Source organism: Pan troglodytes, chromosome 2 (genome assembly GCF_028858775.2).
Source record: "Pan troglodytes isolate AG18354 chromosome 2, NHGRI_mPanTro3-v2.0_pri, whole genome shotgun sequence".
Classification (NCBI taxonomy): Eukaryota; Metazoa; Chordata; class Mammalia; order Primates; family Hominidae; genus Pan; species Pan troglodytes.
The window spans coordinates 53,083,892-53,101,474 of NC_086015.1; the positions used below are offsets into that span (position 1 = coordinate 53,083,892).

Here is a 17,583-nt window from a genome sequence, read left to right on the forward strand (position 1 = left end):
TACTTTCTTAGCTCAGGGAGCAACCCATCTTTCCCCCATTGTTTTATTAAAAAGTTTGTCACCAATTACCGTCTTGCTCAAAGCCAAGTCTCTAGCTGGGCCCAGACATTCTTGCCCTTTCTTCTACTTTTAATCTGAGGACTCGTTCTCTGATTTCCATAGACCTTTGATCCGGATGCTGCATTCAGGGCTCCAATCACTATTCTGTCTACCCCAGAAATGAGCAATCTCTTCTTGGTGGCCTGTAGTAGCTGCTGCCACCACTACCAGCAATACCACCCTCCTTGTACTCCCCAGTCACATACACCTGAAATGAAAGGGTCAAATGCAATGGATGCTTTGGCCTTAACCTACTGGACCTTTCTGGCACATCCAACAATGTCACTCACAACATTGTCCTTTGCACTCTGCTCGGCTTCCTGATATATCAGTCTCCCGGACCTCCCTCAGCTATCTAGCAGCTATTTCTCTGTATGCTTTGGGTTTTTCTCTGCCAGGCCCTTACGTGTTTGTCAACCATGGAGCTCCTCTATAGACCCACTTCTCATTTCAACTACATGTTCTCCCTGGTGAGTCTCACCCACTTTTCCAGTTTGGATATCCATATTTGTCAAAGTGACCACTATGTACCTTGAAGCTAGAAGCCCCCCCTGCGCCCCCCCACCCCCGCTTAATATACCTAGTGGGTACTATACATCTCCAACTGAACAACTCATAGCCACCTCAAACTAACATCTACAAAGAGTATTCATTAGCTTCCCTGCCCAGATCTATTCTCCTGAGTTACCTCTCTCCTTCATTCAATGGCAACATCATTTACCCAAACTGGAAATCCAGGAGTCTGGCTGAACAAGTAGGCAGTGGCTAGAGCATGGGAGGCAGTGCTTCTGTAGCAGGCCCCCTTCACTGTGTGCTTCCAAACACTAAATGTCAGTTAACATTCCCAAGCATCTTCCAAAAATTCTTCCAAACGTGTCCAAATGTCTATCAGTGGGTGGAGGAGGCAATAACGCAACCCAGGTTGAAAGCTACTCATACAGAGTATTGTACATTGTGGTGTAAATTTGTTCCTACATATAATGGAAGCCTTGGAGAGTTTTAAGCTAGGAAGTGACATAATCTTATATTTTATGATTATTCTATGAAGAATAAATTGAAGAACAAGAATGGAAGCAAGTACTGGTGGCCTATAGTGGTGGCAGTGGAGATGATATAAGAGATTTTGAGAGGTGTGATGGTAGAACCAACATGGCTTGTTGATGAACTGGTTGTGAGGAGTAAGGGAAAGCAGACACAAAGATGACTCCTGGGTTTCTGGTTTGAACAACTAGGCGGAGAGCAGCACTACTTTCTGAGACAAGGATGTTTGACAGTTTTAGAAATGGTGCCAATGAAGATCTGAGGTATTGTCAATAAGTCCAAGTAAATGCTAAGTAGGCAGCTGAATATGTGGAAAAGGTTCCAAACAGAGGAAGGCATGGCCGAGAGACTTATGTGTCAGTGCAGCACAGGGATTAAGACACAGGCTCCAGGGCCAGCCCATGCAGGGTTGAATCTCAATTCTGCCACTTTTTTTTTTTTGAGATGGAGTTTCGCTCTGTCACCCAGGCTGGAGTGCAGTGGCGCGATCTCGGCTCACTGCAACCTCCACCTCCCAGGTTCAGGCAATTCTGTGCCTCAGCCTCCCAGGTAGCTGGCGCCCACCACCATGCCCGGCTAATTTTTTTATTTTTTTATTTTTTAGTAGAGACGGGGTTTCACCATCTTGGCCAGGCTGGTCTTTAACTCCTGACCTCGTGATCCACCCACCTCGGCCTCCAAAAGTGCTGGGATTATAGGCGTGAGCCACCACGCCTGGCCAATTCTGCCACTTTTTAAGCATGGCTTTGGCCTTGTCACTTAATCTCTCTGTGCCTGAGTTTCCTCATCTGTAAAACAGAAGTATCAGTACATACTTCATAAGGTTAATGTGAAAATTAGAAGAATATGTTAAACATCAAGAACAGTAGTACTGGCAGATAGTATCAATGATTATCATCTTCAGCAGCAGCAAGAATCATCTGGAGGATGCTGAAAACCATGGCAATGGAAAGAAATCCCTTAGGGAGAAGAGGGCCAAATACTGAACCCTCAGGAACATCAACATGTATGATTCAGAGAGAGGAGGAGAAGGCACCGGTAAGCCTCCTGGGAATAAAGAAGATTCAGATGGGTAGGAGGAAAATCAGGAATGTGTAATAACATGCAAGTCTGAAGAAAGTCTCGGCCAGGCGCGGTGGCTCACGCCTGTAATCCCAGCACTTTGGGAGGCCGAGGCAGGCGGATCACAAGGTCAGGAGATCGAGACCATCCTGACTAACATGGTGAAACCTTGTCTCTGCTAAAAATACAAAAAATTAGCCGGGTGTGGTGGCGGGCGCCTGTAGTCCCAGATACTCGGGAGGCTGAGGCAGAATGGTGTGAACTCGGGAGGCGGAGGTTGCAGTGAGCCAAGATCGCGCCACTGCACTCCAGCCTGGGTGACAGAATGAGACCCCCTGTCTCAAAAAAAAAAAAAAAAAAGAGTCTCAACAATGGGCTGCTGTGTTGTATGTTGCTGTAGGATAAAAACATACTTGCTGGTCTGAACTGGCTATAGGGGGGTCACTGCTGACCTTGACAAGAACAGATTTAGTCATGAGTTTAAGGGAAAATTTTACAGCATCTAGAGCCCAGCTTGTGTAGATAATGTTTCTTTAGAGTTCTGGCAATAAAGTAGAACAGAGAAATGGGGCCACAGATGGCGGTTGGTGTGAGGAATTGAGATTTCACCATAAATCTGGTTTTAAAGACAGAAGATATGATAGCTTTCATAAAAGGTATGGCCCTCTCCAACCTGTGGCAGATGAAGGAACACATTTTGTCACTAGCTCCCCTTAGGGTTCAACTTGACTGTCTTCTGCATGTGCTGTAAAGTGGTCCAAGGGTAGAAAAGACTGTCTTATTCATCTCTATTCCCCAGCTCCTAGCACAGAGCCTGCATAAGAGGGGAGAGGGATGTTTGTGGTATATATAGACAAACTCATCTTTCCCTTGGCATCTTTCCCTTGGGATGGAAAATCGGGATTCTTCACAATTTTTCTATTTCTGGTAATAATAACTTCATATAAATAACTCTAAGACTTTCCCAAATCAGATACAGCCTCTGAAGAACACTGGCCCACTAAAATGAGCTCCAGAAAGGATCTTCTCCTGCTGAGGACCCAGACATGGAAATTATAAACAGAGACCACTAAGTACCAAATGAGGCACTGACCTGCAATTGCACCATCAGGCCCAGGAGAGCTAGGGGAGGCCTAATGGGCTCCATCTCTGTGAACAAAAGCTGAGCATAGAGACCTGTTACAAATCTACTGGCTAGTTTCTCCTATATGCAGTCAATTCTACACACATCTACTTGATTCCTCCTGTTACCACAAATCTAGGAAATTCCTGATTTCCTACCACAGATTAGATCAAACTCAGTTCTACTTTGGGAAGGCAACAACCCCACCCCCACCCCTCAATACTAACTCCATTCTCACAGTTCCCTTCTCAAGTTGCCTTAGGGCATGTCCCTTCTGTCCATCCTTGGCTCTGTATTTATGCTGTTCCATTCTTTTGTTTATCTAAACTATAAACTACAGTTCAACAGTTCAAGGCAGGGTGCAGTGGCTCATGCCTGTAATCCCAACATTCTGGGAGGCCAAGGTGGGAGGATCACTTGAGGCCAGGAGTTCAAGAGCAGCCTGGGCAACACAGTGAGACCCTGTCTCTACAAATATATATATATGCCGAGTGTGGTAGTCTGTGCCTATAGTCCCAGCTACTTGGGAGGCTGAGGCGGGAGGATTTTATGAGCCCAGGAGTTAGAGGCTACAGTGAATTATGATCACTACCATACTCCTACCTGGGAAACAAAGCAACAACCTGTCTCAAAAATAAATAAACTACAGTTCAAACGTCATTTTGTCCACAAAGACACCTCTGTTGACTTCTTAACCTAGAATTTCTAAATTCCCAGTTTGTCTTTGTGTATATGTCATAATTATTCTGCCTTATAAATAATTCGAAGGAAAAGAAATCCTAAGTTCTTACTTTTCACAACTAGACTCTAAGCTATATGAAGCAAAAAATCTTCTCTTATTCTATTTCTAGGCCCAACAGCTAGATATTTAGCAGGTCCTTAACAATGTCACCTAGGATAATATGGTACTGCCTCTATGAAACCACCTGGTCAACCTTTGCTTAATTAATCACTTACAGCCCATGTTTCCAAGTGCAGTCCCTTATCTAACTTGTTTGTACCAGCTCCCACAAACATATGCATGCTCAGGAGCCTATGCCCACTGAGGCATAGCACCTTCATCAGTCCCATAAGACCAGAGGCCCTATATCCCACTCTAACGGGACCAGATATTTTACCAATCAGTTCTTTTAGACAGGGTCTCACTCTGTTCTCTAGGCTGAAATGCAATGGCATGATCATAGTAGCCTCAACCTCCCAGGCTCATGCAACCCTCGCATCTACGCTGGGACCACAGGTATGTGCCATCACACTAGACTATATTTTTTAATTTTTTGTAGAGGTAGGGTCTTCCTATGTTGCCCAGGCTGATCTCAAACTCCTGGGCTCAAGCATTCCTCCCACCTCAGCCTCCCAGACTGCTGGGATTACAGGCAACTGCCACTGCACCCAGCACTAATAGTTTGTTTGTTTGTTTTGAGACAAAGTCTTGCTATGTTGCCCCAGGTTGGAGTGCAGTGGCACGATCTCAGCTCACTGCAACCTCTGCTTCCCAGGTTCAAGCAATTCTCCTGCTTCAGCCTCCCGAGTAGGATTACCTGGGATTATAGGTGTGTGCCACCACACCCAGCTAATTTTTGTATTTTTAGTAGAGACGGGGTTTCACCATGTTGGCCAAGCTGATCTCAAACTCCTGACCTCTGGTGATTCACCCGCCTTGGCCTCCCAAAGTGCTGGGGTAACATGCATGAGCCACCGTGCCTGGCCCCTACTTTTTTTCTTTTGACAGAGTTTTGCTCCTGTTGTCCAGGCTGGAATGCAATGGCACAATCTCAGCTCACTGCAACCTCTGCCTCCCGGGTTCAAGTGATTCTCCTGCCTCAGCCTCCTGAGTAGCTGGGATTACAGGTACCCGCCACCATGCCCAGCTAATTTTTGTATTTTTAGTAGAGACGTGGTTTCATCATATTGGCCAGGCTGGTCTCAAACTCCTGACCTTGTGATCCGCCTGCCTCGGCCTCCCAAAGTGCTGGGATTACAGAAGTGCACCACCTCGCCCGGCCGCCCCCGTAACACAAAAATTCTTGGGAGGTCCCACCGCATAGACAGCATATTCAAGCCTCCCAATGGTGATCACTTTTAACAGGTTCCTTATGAGTTATTTTAGCTTTTCTAATTCACCCACACTGTGTGCCCAAAGATGAAAAACAGAATGAACAATCTCATAGCCTCTCCAGTGATGAGTTTGTAATCTATGTGATAAACTACAAGTGTTTTGCTAAAACCATTTACTTATGATACAAGGAAACAGCACTGGGACACACTTGAGGTGTCCCATTCATCTACACCTGTAACTTTACTCTTCCTGAGAAGAGATTACAAAGAAGTGTCCATGGTACTTAAACCCAAAATGTCTCCAAAACTCCAAAGCAATTCCTGGCCATCTCATTTACCTCCAGGTACCAGGATAAACTCTTTTTTCTGTTGCATAGCCTCACGTGATGTTTCTCCCCCTCTTCTCCCAAATACTAAATACTGCATCACTGTAAGAGTAACAGCAGTAAATAAGCCAGAGGTTGCGAGGCAAGCTCTGTGCTGCACTGGGCCCTGAGGGACCAGGCTGCCTGCCGTACTGATAAGTCTTCACTTACTGAACAAGTAACTTGGAGTTGCTGCTGCTGCTGCTGTGGTGGTGGTGTCTGTTCCTGCGGAGTTTGCTGCTGCGGCTGCTGTTGGGGGTCCCATATATGGACAGTTTGAGCCGTATTCTGGTACGTGCCTGCCACAGCCTGCACAGCCACTGGAATGTGGATGTTGCCATTCATGAACTGTGCTGGAAAGAGAGAGTTTGCAAGGGTCTGCACTACCTCTTCATGGGAGTTTTTCACTACAGATGTGGTGCCCACCATCTTCTCCTTGTCATCCTCCAGCTTAACAGCTGCCAGGGCCGTGGGTGAGCCACTGACGTGAACTGCGTTGTAGGCTTCCTGGGGAATGGCAATGTGGGTAATGCTCTGCTGCTGAGGGTCCCCCCGGGGCTGGGCAGAATAAACAGGGATGGTCCAGGTTTCTCCTGTAGGGCTAGTAATGGTCCCAGTGGCACTGTACAGGTGGGCACTGTCTACTGTCAGTAAGTCTGGCCTCAAAGACACATAACTCTGCTGCTGGCCCTGTGGAATGGCCAGCACGGTGGCCACCGGCTGCCCTGAGATGGCGTAGGACACAGTGATGGGCATGTCCACTTTGCGCTTCTTCACTGGTTGGAGGACACTGGCCGTGCCAACCCGCCGCTCCCCTTCCCGGGGTGAGCCCTGCTGGGATGGTGGTGGGGAAAGGGCACCCACGGTCTGGATTTGGATCTGCTGACCACCAGCAAGAGACTGGCCAGCCACCAGCTGAGCCTGGATTTGCTGATGTGGGATGTGCTCCTCCGGGATTTCTGCAGCCTGGATCTGCTGGGCTGCTTGCACGTGCTGCACCTGGATCTGAGCTGCTTGCAGCTGCGAGGGACTGGGACTCTGCAGAGACGGGGTCTGAATGGAGGGGGCTGCTGACTGTGGTGCCTGGCCTTGAATCTGCACCTGGACCTGGATGGGTTGCTCAGTAGGCTGGTGAACGGTGAGTTGTGGGGAGAGCTGAGCCGAGACCTGTTGCGGAGACTGCTGTACCTGCACCTGGACCTGTAAGCAACAAGATTCATCAGTGAGTGAACCAGGCAGCACTGAAAATCCAGTACCCAAGGAAAGAAAGAAAAGAGATCCCAGACAGGGGCCCTGCAAAATGTGAGAAAACACTGGCATACTCAAGGCTTCTGAGAAGGACACAATACGTAAGACTAGATCCAGAATTGTCCAGCAGCACATTACAATAACAGGGACATACATCCACCCCAGAGAGCAAGCAAGACAATTAACTGGGGCCTAAAAAGGAAATACCAAAAAAAAAATTTTTTTTTTTTTTAAGATGGACTCGCTCTGTCGCCCAGGCTGGAATGCAGTGGCGCGATCTCAGCTCACTGCAACCTCCGCCTGCTGGGATCAAGCGATTCTCCTGCCTCAGCTTCCTAGAGTAGCTGGGATTACAGACATGCTGGAGTCTAACAAGGAAATATCAAAACTTTGGTTCTTTTTTTTTTTCCCCAAATTCTCATTGTGTCGCCCAGGCTGGAATGCAGTGGTGCCATCTCAGCTCACTGCAATCTCCACCTCTCAGGCTCAAGCAATTCTTGAAGCCAGCCTCCCGAGTATCTGGTATTATAGACATGTGCCACCATACCCAGCTAATTTTTGTATTTTTAGTAGAGATGAGGTTTCACCATGTTGGCCAAGCTAATCTTGAACTCCTGACCTCAACTGGTCCACCCACCTCGGCCTCCCAAAGTGCTGGGATTACAGGTGTGAGCCAAAACGGCCGGCATTTTTATTTCCATTTTCTTTGAGGCGGAGTTTTGCTCTTGTTGCCCAGGCTGGAGTGCAGTGGCATGATCTTGGCTCACTGCAACCTCAACCTCCTGGGTTCAAGCAATTCTCTTGCCTCAGCCTCCTGAGTAGCTAGGATTACAGGAATGCATCACCATGCCCAGCTAATTTTGCATTTTTAGTAGAGACAGGATTTCTCCATGTTGGTCAGGCTGGTGTCGAACTCCCGACCTCAAGTGATCCGCCCACCTTGGCCTCCAAAAGTGTTGAGATCACAGGCGTGAGCCACCACGGCCAGCATTTTAAAAATTGTTTTTGAAATGGAGTTTCACTCTTTTTTTTTTTTGAGACGGAGTCTCGCTTTGTCGCCCAGGCTGGAGTGCAGTGGTGCCATCGCAGCTCACTGCAAGCTCCGCCTCCCGGGTTCACGCCATTCTCCTGCCTCAGCCTCCCGGGTAGCTGGGACTACAGGTGCCTGCCACCACACCCGGCTAATTTTTTTTTTGTATTTTTAGTAGAGATGGAGTTTCACCATGTTAGCCAGGATGGTCTCCATCTCCTGACCTCGTGATCCGCCCGCCTTGGCCTCCCAAAGTGCTGGGATTACAGGCGTGAGCCATCACACGGGACCCTTTTTTTCTCTAAAGATAGGGTCTTGCTCTGTTGCCCAGGTTAGAGTACTGTGATAAGATGATAGGGCACTTTAAACTTCAAACTCCTCAAGTGATCCTCCCACCTCAGCCTGCTAAATAGCTAGAACTACAGGTACACCACCACCACACCCAGCTAATTTTTTTTTTTTTTTTAGACAGAGTCTCGCTGTTACCAGGCTGGAGTGCAGTAGTATGATCTCAGCTCATTGCAACCTCCGCCTCCTGGGTTCAAGCTATTGTCCTGCCTCAGCCTCCTGAGTAGCTGGGACTACAGACGCACACCACCACCCCCAGCTAATTTCTGTATTTTTAGTAGAGATGGGGTTTCACCATGTTGGTTGGCCAGGATGGTCTCGATCTCTTGACCTTGTGATCCGCTCACCTTGGCCTCCCAAAGTGCTGGGATTACAGGCTTGAGCCACCATGCCTGGCCTTATTTATTTATTTATTTTTTGAGATGGAGTTTTGCTCGTTCCCCAGGCTGGAGTGATATGGTAGTCACAGCTCACCATAACCTCTGCATCCCGGGTTCAAGCTATTCTCCTGCCTTAGCCTCCCAAGTAGCTGGGATTACATGTGCCCGCCATCACATGCAGGTAATTTTTTTTTTTTTTTTGAGACGGAGTCTCGCTCTATCGCCCAGGCTAGAGTGCAGTGGTGCGATCTCGGCTCACCACAACCTCCACTTCCCCGGTTCAAGCGATTCTCCTGTGTCAGCCTCCCGAGTAGCTGGGACTACAGGTGCGTGCCACCACGCCTGGCTGATTTTTTGTATTTTTAGTAGAGACAGGGTTTCACCGTGTTAGCCAGGATGGTCTTGATCTCCTGACCTCATGATCTGCCCACCTCGGCCTCCCAAAGTGCTGGGATTACAGGCGTGAGCCACCACGCCCAGACCTAATTTATATATACATATATATGTTTTTGAGACCAAGTCTTGCTCTGTTGCCCAGGCTGGAGTGCAGTGGTGTGATCTCGGCTCACTGCAAGCTCCGCCTCCCAGGTTCATGCCATTCTCCTGCCTCAGCCTCCCAAGTAGCTGGGACCACAGGCACCCGCCACCACGACTGGCTAATTTTTTGTATTGTTAGTAGAGACAGGGTTTCACCGGGTTAGCCAGGATGGTCTCGATCTCCTGACCTCGTGATCTGCCTGCCTTGGCCTCCCAAAGTGCTGGGATTACAGGTGTGAGCCACCACACCCAGCCCTAATTTTTGTGTTTTTAGTAGAGACGGGGTTTCACCATGTTGGCCAGGCTGGTCCAAAACTCCTGACCTCAGGTGATCCACTGGCCTCAGCCTCCCAAAGTGCTGGGATTATAGGCGTGAGCCACCATACCCAGCCCCCAGCCTGATTTTTTGGGCAGAAGTCCCCAACCCTGGGGCCAAGGACTAGTACTGGTCCGTAGGCAAACAACACAGCACAGAGGTGAGCATTACCACCTGAGCTCCGCCTCCTGTCAGATCAATGGTGGCATTAGACTCTTGTAGGAGCACAAACCCTATTGTGAACTGCAAATGTGAGGTATCTAGGCTGCATGCTCCTTATTAGAATCTAATGCCTGGCCAGGTGCATTGGCTCACACCTGTAATCCCAGTACTTTGGGAGGCTGAGGAGGGCAGATCACTTGAGGCCAGGAGTTCAAGACCAGCCTGGCCAACATGGTGAAACCCCACCTCTACTTCTACTAAAAATACAAAAAATTATCCAGGCATGGTGGTGCATGCCTGTAATCCCAATTACCTGAGAGGCTGAGGCAGAATAGCTTTAACCCAGGAGGCGGAAGTTGAAGTGAGCAGAGAGAGCACCACTGCATCACAGCCTGGGTGACAGAGTGAGCCTCCATCTTTAAAAAAAAAATCTAACGCCTAATGATGTGAGGTGAAACAGTTTCATCCCAAACCACCACCTCCATCAATGTCTGTGGAAAACTGTCTTCCACAAAACGAGTCCCTGGTGCAAAAAACGTTGGGGACCACTGCTTTAGAGTGCTTACTTAACATATGTTTAATGGGAAAGGCATTTAAATAAACAGAATCCCAATAATTTAATCTGAGCAATATTACCATAACCTGGATGACATGTTTCTGATAACAATACAGTTAGTCTTATTATTATGTCAGCATGCAAAAGAGCATGAAAAGAAAAAAATACATAGTATGCAACTTTTAAAAAACAGCTTTTACCATCAGACACATAGATAAATTACCCTAACCACAAGTACGAATTAGAAAGGTAGAAAACAAGAAGGCAGAAAATGAGGCCAGGCACAGTTGCTCATGCCTGTAATCCCAGCTCTGTGGGAGGCCAAGGTGGGTGGATCACCTGAGGTCAGGAGTTTGAGACCAGCCTGACCGACATGGTGAAACCCCGTCTCTACTAAAAATACAAAACTAGCCAGGCATGGTGGTGCATGCCTGTAATCCCAGCTACTTGGGAGGTTGAGGCAGGTGAACTACTAAACCCAGGAGGTGGGGGTTGCAGTGAGCCGAGATGGCACCACTGCACCACAGCATGGACAACAAGAGTGAAACTATCTCCCAAAAAAAAAGAATATATGCGAATGGCCAAGAACCACATAAAAAGTTGCTCCATATCACTAGCTGTGAAGGAAATTCCAATCAAAGCCACAATGAGAAACCACTTTATATCTAATAGGTTATAACTAAAAAAGACAGATAACAAGTATAGATGAGGATATGGACAACTTGAAACTGCTGGTGGGCATGTTAAATTGGTGTAGTTGGCCAGATGCGGTGGCTCACACCTGTAATCCCAGCACTTTGGGAGGCTGAGGCTAGTGGACACAAGGTCAGGAGTTCCAGACCAGCCTGGCCAACATGGTGAAACCCTGTCTCTACTAAAAATACAAAAATTAGCTGGGCGTGGTTACACGTGCTTGTAATCCCAGCTACTCGGAAGGCTGACGCAGCAAAATTGCCTGAACCTGGGAGGTGGAGGCTAGTGAGCCGAGATGGCGCCACAATACCTAGCCCAGTCAAGGACAGAGTGAGACTCCATCTCAAAAAAAAAAAAAACAAGAAAAAATTGGTGTAGTCGCCTTTTTTTTTTTTTTTTTTGGGAGGTAAAGTCTTGCCCTGTTGCCCAGTGGTGGAATCTCAGCTCACTGCAACCTCCGCCTCCCTGGTTCAAACAATTCTCCTGCCTCAGCCTCCTGAGTAGCTAGGATTACAGGCACGCATCACCACGCCCAGCTAAATTTTGCATTTTTAGCACAGACAGGGTTTCACCATGTTGGCCAGGCTGGTCTCAAACTCTTGACCTCAAGTGATCCACCTGCCTTGGCCTCCCAAAGTGCTGGGATTACAGGTGTGAGCCAGTGTGCCTGAATTATACATTTCAAATGGGTAACTTATATCTCAATAAAGCTGTTACTAAGTATATTTTTTAAAAAAAGGCCTGGCGCTGTGGCTCACACCTGTAATCCCAGCACTTTGGGAGGCCGAGGCAGGCGGATCATGAGGTCAGGAGATCAAGACCATCCTGGCTAACATGGTGAAACCCCATTTCTATTAAAATACAAAAAATTAGCCAGGCGTGGTGACGGGCGCCTGTAGTCCCAGCTACTCGGGAGGCTGAGACAGGAGAATGGCGTGAACCTGGGAGGCGGAGCTTGCAATGAGCCAAGATCGCGCCACTGCACTCCAGCCTGGGTGACAGAACGAGACTCCGTCTCAAAAAAAAAAAAGGCTCAGGTTTTGAGATCACAGACTTCAATGTGAATTGATGCTGCACTTTTCTGCCTGTGAATCCATGGGGAAATTTAACCTCTAAACAGTTTCTTTAGGTACAGTAAGTATAAAAGGGGAGAGTGTCTACTTCCCTACAGTGTTTTGAACATAAAATAATATTTAGTTACAGATAATAGGTGCTCAAATAAGTAGGTTTATTATTTCTCTCCATGAAGTAAAATGTTATTTCCTTGCACCAGTGGTTCTCAAAATGTAGTTTCCATGCCAACAGCAGCAGCAGCATCCAGGCACTCAGAAATACAAATTGTCAGGTACCACTCCAGACCTACTAACTCTGAAATTCTAAGAAGTGGTTTTATCAAGTCCTCCAGTGTAATTACATGGTCAAATTTAAGAACTAGGGCTATATGCCAAAGACATAAGAGGAAACTATGTAGCCAATTACTGCAGAACAGCAGTTTTCAAGATTTCTTAGTCAAAGCTTGAATTTGGGGCTGGGCATCGTGGTCATGCCTATAATCCCAGCACTTTGGGAGCCCAAGGCAGGAAAACTGCTTGAGCCCAGGAGTTCGAGATCAACCTGGGCAACATAGTGACACCCCTATCTCTACAAAAAATTTTAAAAATTACCTGGGCGTGGACACACACCTGTAGTCTCAGCTACCTGGGAGGCTGAGGAAGGAAGACTGCTTGAGCCCAGGAGATTGAGGCTGCAGTGAACTATGAACGGCACGTGCCACTGTACTCCAGCTTCGACAACAAAGTGAAACTCTAACACCAAAAAACTTGAATTTGGTCAAAAAATATTGAAGACCCAAAAGAACTTGTTTACATAGGTTATATCTAGTAATATTTACTTGTACTCTAAATTAAAACTAGGAATTTAATTTTTTAATTCTTTTTTTATTTGAGATGGAGTATCACTCTGTTGCCCTGGCTGGAGTGCAATGGTGCCATCTCAGCTCACCGCAACCTCTGCTTCCCGGGTTCAAGCGATTCTCTTGCCTCAGCCTCCTGAGTGGCTGGGATTACAGGCATGCGCCACCATGCCTGGCTGGTTTTTTGTTGTTGTTGTTTGTTTTTTATATTTTTAGTAGAGATGGGGTTTCTCCATGTTGGTCAGGCTGGTCTCAAACTCCCAACCTCAGGTGATCCGCCTGCCTCGGCCTCCCAAAGTGCTGGGATTATAGGCGTGAGCCACCATGCCTGGCCCTAATTTTTTTTTTTTTTTTTTTTTTTTTGGAGACAGAGTCTCAGTCTCGCCCAGGCTGGAGTGCAGTGGTGTGATCTTGGAAGTACAACTTTGTCTTCCCGGGTTCAAGAGATTCTCTTAACCTCTGCCTCCCGAGTAGCTGGGATTATAGGTGCCCACCACCATGCCTGGCTGTTTTTTTTGTTTGTTTTTGTATTTTTAGTAGAGATGGGGTTGCCCCATGTTGGCCAACCTGGTCTTGAACTCATATCCTCAAGCAATCCACCTACCGCATCCTCCCAAAGTGCTGAGATTACAGGCATGAGCCACCACGCCTGGCCCAAAACTAGGAATTTTAAAAATTGTAAACCATGCTGGGCGCGGTGGCTCACACCTGTAATCTCAGCACTTTGGGAGGCCAAGGTGGGTGGATCACAAGGTCAGGAGATCGAGACCGTCCTGGCTAACACGGTGAAACCCCGTCTATACTAAAACAAAAAAAATTAATTAAAAATCAGATAAAGCCAGATGCAGTGGCTCATGCGTATAATCTCAGCACTTTGGGAGGCCAAGGCAGGCAGGGTCACATGAGGTCAGGAGTTCGAGACCCGCCTGGACAAGATGGTGAAACCCTGTCTGTCCTGAAAATACAAAAACTAGCCAGGTGTGGTGGTGCATGCCTGTAATCCCAGCTAATCAGGAGGCTGAGACAGGAGAACAGCCTGAACCCAGGAGGCAGAGGTTGCAGTGAGCCGAGATCGTGTCACTCATGCCAGCCTGGGGGACAGAGCAAGAGTTGTTCTAGAAAAAAACAAACAAAAATAAAGCCATTATATGTTAACATAAATAACATATTCTCATGAAAAATAACTATTTGCCAAAATAATTATAATAAGAACTGCATTGTTTTACATTTTTGGAAACCTCTTTTTTTTTTTTTGGAGATGGAGTCTCACTCTGTTGCCCAGGCTGGAGTACAGTGACGCAATCTTGGCTCACTCAGCTCAATGCAACCTCTGCCTCCTGGGTTCAAGCAATTCTCCTGCCTCAGCCTCCCAAGTAGCTGGGATAACAGGGGCATGCCACCATGTCTGGCTAATTTTTGTATTTTTAGTAGAGACAGGTTTTTGCCATGTTGGCCAGGCTGGTCTCAAACGCCTGACCTCAAAGTGATCTGCCCACCTCGGCATCCCAAAGTGTTAGGATTACAGGTGTGAGCCACTGCGCCTGACCCATTTTTGCAAACCTCTTTAATGGCTGAGTTAATATAAGGTAGCTGAATTCTCCTATCTGCTTCCACACTCAATCTGTTGTGCTATTATACATCACACATGGCCTCTGCAAAACTCCAGTACATGGTCAGGAGAGAATGAAAGTGAAAAAGGCAAATAATACATTGGCATTGTAATAAAAACAGCTTTGACCTTGAGGAACCCTAAAAGGTGCTTGGAGGCTACCAGGAGTCTCTCTTTTTTTTTTTTTTTTGAGACGGAGTCTCCCTCTGTCGTCCAGGCTGGAGTGCAGTGGCTTGATCTCAGCTCACTGCAAGCTCCACTTCCCGGGTTCACGCCATTCTCCTGCCTCAGCCTCCCAAGTAGCTGGGACTACAGGCACCCGCCACCACACCCACTAATTTTTGTTTTGTATTTTTATTAGAGATGGGGTTTCACCGTGTTAGCCAGGATGGTCTCGATCTCCTGAACTCATGATCTGCCTGCCTTGGCCTCCCAAAGTGCTGGGATTACAGGCCCCTACGAGTCTCTTGAACTACCATTTGTGAATCACTTCTGGCCAGGAATGGTAGCTCATGCCTGTAACCTCAGCACTTTGGGAGGCTAAATCTGGTGGACTGCTTGAGCTCAGGAGTTCGAGACCAGCCTGGGCAATGCGGTGAAACCCTGTCTCTACCAAGAATACAAAAAAATTAGCCAGACGTGGTTGTGAGCCAACTGCGGTCGCAGCAACTCAGGAGGCTGAGGTGGGAGAACTACTTGAACTCAAAAGGCAGAGGTTGCAGTGACGCAAGATCATGTCACTGTACTCTGGCATGAGTGACAGTGAGACCTCCATCTCAGAAAAAAATAAGGGTAAGGAAAAAAAAAGAACCACTACTATTGTGTTAAACACATAGTATGTTTTTAAATTATAATACGGCTTGCTTAAAACAAAATGTCAAAAATCTGGTTACTATCACTGAATCATAGCTCATATGCTTCATGCTTTACTGTATTTCTTAATTTACTTTTCTTTTCTTTTTTTTTTTGTTGAGGCAAGAGTCTCACTCTGTCGCCTAGGCTGGAATGCAGTGGAGCAATCTTGGCTCACTGCAACCTCCTCCTCCAGGGTTCAAGCAATTCTCCTGCCTCAGCCTCCTGAGTAGCTGGGATTACTGGCACCTGCCACCCGTGCCTGGCTAATTTTCATATTTTTAGTTGAGACAAGGTTTCACAAAGGCATGAGCCACTGCACCCAGATGATTTTTCTTCTTTTAAAATGAGTTATTATCTGATCAATTGATTTTTCTTAGAAATCATTTATCAGGCCAAGTGAGGTGGGTCATGCCTGTAATCCTAGCATTTTGGGAGGCCAAGGCAGGTGGATCACCTGAGGTAAGGAGTTCGAGACCAGCCTGGCCAACATGGTTAAACCCCGTCTCTAATAAAAATACAAAAATTACCCAGACGTGGTGGTGTGCACCTGTAATCCCAGCGACTCAGGAGGCTGAGGTAGGACAATAGCTTGAACCTGGGGGGCGGAAGTTGCAGTGAGCCGAGAACATGGCACTGCACTCCAGCCTCATCGACAGAGACTCTGTCTCAAAAAAAAAGAGAGAGAGAAATTACTTATCAATGCTCAAGCTTCCAAAATAAACAATTAAATGGCTAATGTGGCTAATGGCTATTGTTAGCAGAAATACTAGGGAGTTAGAACCTCCCAATCCACCTCCTAAGTGGTGGCACCTGTCTGTCACTCCAGAAATAAACAAAATTACAAATAATCTGATGTCACTTTATATCCAAAATAGTAAGAATTTAAAATTAGGGGAATAAGAGTTAAGAGTAAATTTAACGGCTGGGTGCGGTGGCTCACGCCTGTAATCCCAGCACTTTGGGAGGCCAAGGTAGGCAGATCACAAGGTCAGGAGATCAAGACCATCCTGGCTAACATGGTGAAACCCCGTCTCTACTAAAAATACAAAAAAATTAGCTGGGTGTGGTGGTGGGCACCTGTAGTCCCAGCTCCTTGGGAGGCTGAGGCAGGAGAATGGTGTGATTCCAGGAGGCGGAGCTTGCAGTGAGCCGAGATAGCACCACTGCACTCCAGCCTAGGTGAAAGAGCAAAACTCTGTCTCGAAAAAAAAAACAAAAAAGAAATTAAATGTTATTTATATTACTTCCCTTCAATTTTTTAAATTTATATAAGAGCCAAGCTTTTTCATTGGGTAGAAAATTACTAAGTAATCATATTAAGAATCTGGCAAAAGGCCGGGCATGGTGGCTCAGGCCTGTAATCCCAGCACTTTGGGAGGCCAGGGCAGGCGGATCAGAGGTCAAGAATTGAGACCATCCTGGCCAACCAACATGGTAAAACCCTGTCTCTCCTAAAAATACAAAAAAAATTAGCTCAGAAGGCGGAGGCAGGAGAACCACTTGAACCCAGGAGGCAGAGGTTGCAGTGAGCCTAAATCATGCCACTGCACTCCAGCCCAGGCGATAGAGCGAGACTCCGTCTCAAAAAAAAAAAAAAAAAGAATTTGGAAACAAACAAACAAACAAAAAACAACCCACAACAATTCTTTCATTCAGATATAACAACTGTCAACACCTTTTTTTAAAAAAAGCATTACATTTTACTTGAAATTAAAATGAAATGAGGTGCTAAGTGCTGTGCTCATGCCTGTAATCCTAAATCAGGAGGCTATGGCAGGAGGATCACTTGAGGCCAGGAGTTTGAGGCCAGCCTAGGCAACATAGCAACACCCCTCTCCACAAAAAGTAAAAATATTAGCCAGGCGTGGTGGTGCATGCCTGTAGTCCCAGCCACTCCAGAGGCTGAAATGGCAGGATCAACTGCGCCCAGGAGTTCAAGGCTGCACTGAGCTATGATTGTGCCACTCTACTCTGTAGCCTGCAGTCCCAGCTACTCAGGAGGCTGAGGTGGGAGGATCCCTTAAGCATGGGAGGTTGAAGTTGCAGTGAGCCTCTGATCACACCACTGCATTCCAGCCTGGGTGACAGAGCAGGACTCCGTCTCAAAAAAATTAAAAAAAAAAAAAAAATTAGTTGGGCGTAGTAGCTGTAGTCCAAGCTACTCAGGAGGCTGAAGCAGGAGGATCACTTGA

The 17,583-nt window shown here is 46.9% G+C and overlaps 1 protein-coding gene across 6 annotated transcripts in view; it reads right to left on the bottom strand.

Moving 5' to 3' along the window:
- Positions 1 to 17,583, bottom strand: part of QRICH1 (glutamine rich 1) — a 64,444-nt gene that overhangs the window by 21,011 nt on the left and 25,850 nt on the right. For all 6 annotated transcript variants that reach the window (XM_009445431.5, XM_009445432.5, XM_063805113.1 and 3 more), the window contains 1 exon segment: positions 5,917 to 6,945. In XM_009445431.5, the coding sequence (XP_009443706.1) occupies positions 5,917 to 6,945 (1,029 nt within the window).